Source organism: Rattus norvegicus, chromosome X, assembly GCF_021556685.1.
Source record: "Rattus norvegicus strain SHRSP/BbbUtx chromosome X, alternate assembly SHRSP_T2T, whole genome shotgun sequence".
NCBI classification, from domain to species: domain Eukaryota; kingdom Metazoa; phylum Chordata; class Mammalia; order Rodentia; family Muridae; genus Rattus; species Rattus norvegicus.
In genome coordinates this window covers 49,502,893-49,510,586 of record NC_141554.1, presented here as the reverse complement: position 1 = coordinate 49,510,586, position 7,694 = coordinate 49,502,893, and the positions used below count along the sequence as shown (strand labels likewise).

Below are 7,694 nucleotides of genomic sequence, written 5' to 3'. Positions count from 1 at the left end.
ATTAAGCAATTTTTGCCCTTGGAAAACCAAGTTTTGCCTCTGCAATCACCGAGGCATCCCAACACCAACACTTGCCTGCCTCAGTCTACCTGGTTGCTGGGCTGGTTCATGGCAATGGTATCTAGTCAAGAGATATTATGTAATGTGCCTCCACTGAACAAGGTATCCTGGACTAATTTACCTTTATCCCAACAGGATCTGGGATCTTTCTGCTCTATTCTATTCTGCTTGAGATTTTTCCCACTGGAACAACACCCCTTTCCCTTCTGCTCAAAGGGACTTTGCACCTATCCATCTGATCCAAGACTGTCTCAGATCTTCAGTCTTGTTCAAGTGAGCTTTAGAACTACTACTCCTCCAATCATAAGAGCTTCCCCCCTTCTATCATGGCTTCACACTGGGAGGGTGTGTGGCTTAGGTGACTGATTAGATTTGGGGCTTGTGGGCTTAAGTTTGTGCCACTTAACTGATCTATGGATACACAAATATGTCACCTCATACTCTTGCTACCACAGATGGGGTCAAGAGCACCATAACATCTCCATCACGATGAACTGCGTGCGCCTTCTTAAACCAAGAGCCAAAATAAATCTAAGTTTTGCCAGATATCTTCACAGAAATAAGTGATCTACATTGTTTTCTCCTTCAGTTGTTAGCAGATGTTACAGATTCCAAGCAAGATGAAACAAAAAGAAAAACACAGTCACTATGTTCTCTAATATCAAAATAGAGCAATTTATTCAAGACACTGAATATGATCTGTTGATTCTCTCTTGAAACAAATGAGCTACAACACACAAGGTGATTCTTTTTTTTTTTCTTCTCGAAGAGCGTGTGGGGTGAATGGGAGTGGGGGTGGGGGAGAGGACAGAGGGGGAGGGGAGTTTTGATGGTGCTTAACAGAATGTGGAAAATGTTGAAAGAGGACCATGTCTGGCTGTACGTCTGACACAGACAATAAAAACTGCACAAGCCAGAATTCAAAACTTCAGTGAGTTGCAGAACAGACATTTATGCATTTGACAAGAAACAGAATGGAAAGATATAACAAAGGTTTATAAAGGGAAAAGCAACAAGGAACAAAGCAGATCCTTACATGTGACAAAGTGCACTTCACTTGGCTCCATGGTCTATTTCTTAGTCAGACAGAACAAAAAGTCAAGTCCTATGGTGTTGAGTGGGGTCAGAGAGTTGAACTTTGTAATGTCCATCTGGCCCTTCGGTCCTCTACAGGCAGCATCCTGGATGTGCTAGGAATGGTATATGGTTACTTCAAACTCAAGGAAAATTACCTGGAAAGGCTGCTATGTGACTACACTGCTTTCAAGGTTGAATTTGGTCACAAGACTAACCATTCCTCACAATGTTTTTAGGAGTTATAAACAATGTTAGGTAACAGCATAACACATGGGCCACCCCTTGATCACAAAGATGATGCACCTGCCCTGTAACAGCAGGCAAATGATGGCGTCCAAATGCTGGCCGCTCCAGAAACAGCTGCAGACTGAGCTGTCTTATGGGGATGAACTTCAGGGGTGTGGGCTGCATTCTTCTGCTTGGTCCTTGTGTGGCCAGCACTAAGTTCCTGTCCATGTTTAGCTGTAAGGCCAGGGAAATGAATGGTCTTCAGGTTTATGTAGATTGAACCTTTTTGTCCTAGTCTTACAGCCATTGACTCCAAAATAATAATTCTTATGTGGCTTAGATTCATCTAGGGGGGGTGTAGCCTGGACACCCAGAGATTGTCTGATGAACCCCATATGTGCCACCTACCCATTACCACCATATAGCAATGTAGAACTTGTCAAATGAAAGTCATACCTTTACAATAGGCTGACATCTAACAGCTGATCTTCTGTAGAGATGAACAGAAATGTATTTGTGGAACAATGATAGGATTTATCTGGACTTCCAAAATTACATCCTAAAGCTAAAAGCAGTCTCAGGGCAGGGAACTTCATATCCACTGACACAGAGACATCTGCTATGATCAAATTTCCACACAACTTGGGCTTACTTTGCTAAGCATTTAGGTGGCAGAACCCAAATTCACCACTCAACTCAATACACAACACTTTAGATTTTGAGGGCTCACATAATTTACATGGCAAAGTGGAGGCCAATACATGTTTTGGTGCTAACATTTGTTGTGTAGGGAGCACCTGACCTTCCTTGCTGGTTGATTTTTGGCTTCATATATGTATACTTTTCTCTAAGTAACACTTGCCTCAGCTGCAGACTGGACCCTTCATACTGCCTCTTGCAGCCCCCTTCTGGTCTGTCCCCTATTACTAATTAAAGAAACAAGTCAGTGTCAAGTTATGACAAGAAATGAACAAAGGCCACCTGATTCAATGATGGCAAACTTTACCAGGCACACTATGCCTTATTTTGTTTTTAAAAAATAGCCGAAATTTCTTTCCTATTTTTTTCTCATTTTTTAAAAGAAAGCTTTGTCCTAATCTTCTGTCAGAGAAATTGGAAAGTGGGCAGAAATGATCAGTGACATTCTACCTGGGTCATAATTCATTTTTACAATTGAAAGTCTCCCTTGAGACTCACTGTCTTCACAAGACTGAGTGACACTGAGGCCTTTGGGTCAGTTTTGCAAGATTCACCAAGCATGCTCTTGATAAAAGTGCCCATCTGTAGCTACACTGTTGTGAGAAAGATGTAGCTGGCAGGTGCCATGAGCCACACCTGGTCAGGGTGGCTTCTTCACTATGTTCCTATTGGCTGCTGAAGGAAATGTGTACCAAACAGTTCAGCATTCTGCTTGATGCCTAACCAGTGGGCTCTTTCTTCCCCACCAGCTGCCAAAACAATCCCCTTGTTCTTCCATAGGACGCTTCCCAATCCACGGCTTTCCTAACTGCCTTTCGTGAAGCTGAAGGGAAAGGGGTAATTAGACACCTCAGACTCTGCCAGTGTCTTCTTAGTCTTTTAAATATGAATTTCACAAAACTCTCTATGTCTGATGGCCATTTTAGGATTTTAAAGTCATTTTAACATAAAAATATTTTTTTCAAAAAATACTCCAGGTTCTTTCTCTTATAAGTAAGTCTTTTTTTTTCTGTAAAAAGTCCCCATCCCTGCCTTCTTACATAAAGCACTTACTATGCTCTGAAAGTGCCTTTGGGACCTAATGTGAAGCAACTATGAGAAAGGGACAGAGTAAGCAATAGGTAGGAGTGGGAGAGAGGGAAGGAGAGTGCTGTCCAACAAAGATCCACTGTGTGCATGTGGCCATATCTATGCAGGATTTCATTAGAAGTGAGACCACACCAGAGCAAGGACATCAGAGGAAGGGGTGGGAAACAACAAGGGAGGACAGAAGGAATAAGCCAAAAACAGTTTTCATCTGAGGTGGGAAGCCCCCAGACCACAGAATTTTAGCAGATAGAAAAACCACCAAAGAAGGTTCTAGAAAATACAGCGTTGGGATTACAAAGTCACACATTTCATTGGTACAAACTGGTCTTTTGGAGCAACTGTAGTATCCAAATTGATAGGAGGGAAACACCATAAGGGACAGGTTTTTCCTCCCTTTTGGTTTATCACAGCATTTTTTCTCTTTCATTTTTTAACCTTTTCATTATTTTTTGGCACAGCTTTGTGTTCTTCCTTCCCTGTTCAGTCATTAGAGCCTGTTCTGGATGGAAACCAACCATGTACCATGTAGCTGATGGCTTGCTTCATCCTTCCCCAGCTGAGCATTCTAGGTAGAAACCATATTCCTGTGATACAACCATGCGTATGACTTTGTATTTGTTTGTGTTTTAAACTTCTGGATGGAGATTAGGGGAGGGGGGGAAATAATCCTGTGGCCAGGGACAGGTGATTTCCAAGTAGACTCGAACAAGTCAAGTTCACACAGTTTGGAGCCCATCATAGGAAAGGGTGCTGCAATCCCACACATTCACTGCTGCTCCATTAGAATGGTTTTGTTTTCTACATTTTGTGTTTACTTTCGGAGATCTAAAACACAGACCTGGAAAGAAAGATAAAGTGTCTATTAGTCTGAGAGATAACATCAAGTGTCTTCAAACACGGGCTGACTGGATTCAGCCTAGCCACCAACTTTATGCTTGTAAAATTTTAATAGAACAGAGTCAAGAAGAGAGAAAAACTCTAGAAACAGGATAGTTTCTAAACATCAGAATGACCAAACTAGCAAAAATGAGGCAAGGGAAAAGCCAGACAAAGGATGATTCCCAGACACTCAGAGGTCATCAGTAGAAGTCACAGACTGGATGCCTATATTGTGGAGCAGAAAACAAAAGATCTCTCAGTCCATTTGCCAGAACACAACCTCAAGTTTAGAGGTAAACTAAACTTTACATATGTTAGTTGACCACAATGTGATCCACAGAAACCAAGAGGCTTGTCTGAAAACTATGTTTTCTCATGATACTGTTTGGCCAGAACATGCACATGGTGACAGAATAGGAACAAGTTTCTTAGTCTAAATACTAATGCTATTTGTGGTTAGATATTTATTGGCAATAGTGAGAAGTCTAGAGCATTATAAGAGGCTTAACAGCATCCCTGGACTCCACCAGTGGAATGTCAATGGCACCCTGCACCATAGTAATGGCAACCTAATAGGGCTCCATATATTCCCTATGTTTTTGGGTATGCACATTGTACATAGTCACAGCAGGTAAGAACAATCAAGTTCATTGACATTCAGGGGCAAAGACAAGACTATTTTCAACCCAAACAGAAGTCTCCTTTATAACATATGCAAGCATGTGCATATGTAATGAGCAGCTGATATGTGGTAAGGCTCAGCAGGACCAAAAAGCCTCACAAGGCCTTTAGAAGCACCTAATGTTGGATCAGGGACAAAATGCCTGGCACCCCTTAACTCCTAGTAGACTAGAAGTGGCACTTACAGAGCCATCAGATGCACTGGCACCCACTTTGTCTCCTCGAGCATTCCAGCACACCTCAAATATGCCGCCTGTTCCTCGGTAGCTGTGGACGAGACTTCCACTCTGAAAAGCAAAACATTTGTCATGGTAACTCAGAGGCACTCCCAAAAATGAAAGCAATAAAAGAGGGTACACTCTTCCTCCATAAACCTCTATTTGATCAAGATGTTTTCAAGGATACTGAAGTTAAAGGAATTACCATAAATACCAATCTACTGCCACACACAGAACTGCCACAACATTTCAGTTAAAGCCAAGGCTTTACCCCATCCCCAATGTCTAATGGCACTAGAGAGAAGAAGACAGCAGGTTTCCATGAGATGATGAATTCTTGATAGATATGGACCTTAGGCCATGACCTCTTTGACCTTTTTCTTTCTTCTCACCCTTCAGTGCTGGATTTGAAATCTGGGGCATCAGGGTGTTAGGCACAAGCTCTGCCACAAAGCCATATTCCTTGCTTTCCCCAGTGGCTCTGCCAAGATGTTCTTAAGCCTATATGGTGCTTAGGTATGAGTGTCCCTTACTAAGCCATCCTTTCTAGTCTCCTTCCTAGGGCTTGGATCAGCCTCCTGGTCCAAGCCTACCTGCTTCTGCTACTACCTAGTTCCTGCTCTGATTATCATCAAATTTCATCTTATGTTTCCTCCTCAGAGCACTTGAGTGAGCACAAAGGACTCCTCCCATTAGTAATTAGACAATTTCATGCATTAGCATGGCATGAAGTTAAAATTCAATTTTGGATATGGTTTGTAAGAATGAACATACACATCTGTACTGTGGTATTTTTTAGTGGTTGGTTTGACATGCATCACAAGATAGAGGAAGTCTTAGTTTCTCTAGACTTGAATAAACCTTCAATTCACTGAAACATGGCATGAGAGGTCACTGTGATAGCTAATCTTGGATGTCAACTTGATTATATCTGGGGTCAACTAAAACCCAAGCATTTGGGATACACATGTGAAGCATTTTCTTGATTTGATCATTTGAACTGGGAAGACCCACCATAAATCCCACCATACTTTCTGGTGGGAACCCATATAAAAAGACACAGAAGGAAGCCTTTGCTGTTGGCCTGCTTCCTTTCAGTCTTACCAGCAAGTTTGCCTATCCTGCTGCTAAGATAGAAGTAGAGCCTTCACTTTCAGGATTCTAATGTAGACTAAAGACCAGCTGAACCACCCAGCCTTGTAGACTTTAAAACTACTGTATTCTTGGCCCTTCCTTTGTGATCAAACAGCCATTGTTGGACTAGGCGGACCATAGACTGTAAGCTATTGTGATGACTTTCTTTTGATATAGATTCATTCTATCAGTTGTAGTCCTCTAAAGAACCTTGACTAATACAGTCACTAACCTTAGTGTCCACCAACTACTCATTTGTTCTTACTCATAGCAAGTGTCCTTGCCATGCATATAAAATATATATTTACTATTATCCAACTATAGTATTAGCAAAGCATAATGAAAAATGCATTTAGATAAATATTAGTTTTTGTTTACCTAGAAAAAATGAAGTATACAGTGTGACTATGAAAAACATCAAGCCAACAGGATTAAAACAGGCTCTTAAGATGTCTCATATAAACCTAGTAACTTTGGACCTTTCCAAAAACTAACTATCTTTCTCTCTGTCTCTCTGTCTCTCTCTGTCTCTGTCTCTCTCTCTGTCTCTCTCTGTCTCTGTCTCTCTCTCTGTCTCTCTGTCTCTCTCTGTCTCTCTGTCTCTCTGTCTCTCTCTCTCTCTCTCTCTCTCTCTCTCTCTCTCTCTCTCTCATCCAAGTTTCAGTGACACAGGCTTGCAATCCCAGCTACTACAAAAGCTGGGAAAGATTCCAAGTTTGAAGCAAACCTGGGCTGTACAGAGTGAATTCTAGGGTCGTGGATTCAATCCCCAATATTAAAAAAGAAAGAGAAGGTGAGGGGGAGGAAAAAAGAAAACCAAAAGTCTAACCATTATTCCTATAATACTCACATTGTATTGTACTGGGTGTTGTGAGTCACCTAGTAAGAATATGCTATGCCATATTCTTAGAAGTGAATTGGGCTCCATAGAGGCACATCCTGTTGGCACCTTCAAAGTGAGCTATCACTAGCAAAATCTATTCTGTCTACATGAGCAAGTCTTCCTACATGTGTTTCTACCTTTTGTTCTGTTTTGCCTTTTGATAACACACAGGTCAGGCTGGCTTCAACTCCTGATCCTCCTGCCTTAGTCTTTCCAGTGCTAGGATAACAGGCTTCTATCAGCACACCCAAGAGGTATGCTGCCAACTTTTAGGGTATACCCCTAAAAAACCTGTGATTTCAGTAGACTCCTGGAGCATGACTTACTTACTGCCTCCCCTGACACAAGGAAGCATGGACTTAAGAATTCAAATCCTTCTAAATGTTGACCAACCAAAAAGAAATGAGAAAGGTGAATTACATGAATGTGAAGCACTAATCCTTCCTAAGGTCAAATTGACTCCGTACTTGTTTTCAGTAACATAGCCAAACTATTTTTTCAACTGGAATGATAACCAAGGGGTGAAAATGTAGCTTGGGGTAGAATGTTTGCCTGCTACCTCCAAGGCACTAGGTTCTATCCCCAGCACCAAAAAGAAAACAAAGAATTGCCCATGGACTGACCCTGGGCTCCAACTGCATAGGTAGCAATGAATAGCCTAGTAAGGGCACCAGTGGAAGGGGAGCCCTTTGTCTTGCCAAGACTGAACCCCAAGTGAACGTGATTGTTGGGGGAAGGGCGGTAAT

General features: G+C 41.8%; 1 protein-coding gene across 3 annotated transcripts in view; it reads right to left on the bottom strand.

The window, feature by feature from the left end:
- Positions 1 to 707: 707 nt before the first annotated feature.
- Positions 708 to 7,694, bottom strand: part of Tbl1x (transducin (beta)-like 1 X-linked) — a 156,664-nt gene continuing 149,677 nt past the window's right edge. For 2 of the 3 annotated variants that reach the window (NM_001437042.1, NM_001437041.1), the window contains 2 exon segments: positions 708 to 3,991; positions 4,899 to 5,000. In NM_001437042.1, the coding sequence (NP_001423971.1) occupies positions 3,965 to 3,991; positions 4,899 to 5,000 (129 nt within the window). In that variant the 3' untranslated portion in view covers positions 708 to 3,964. 3 annotated transcript variants of the gene reach the window in all.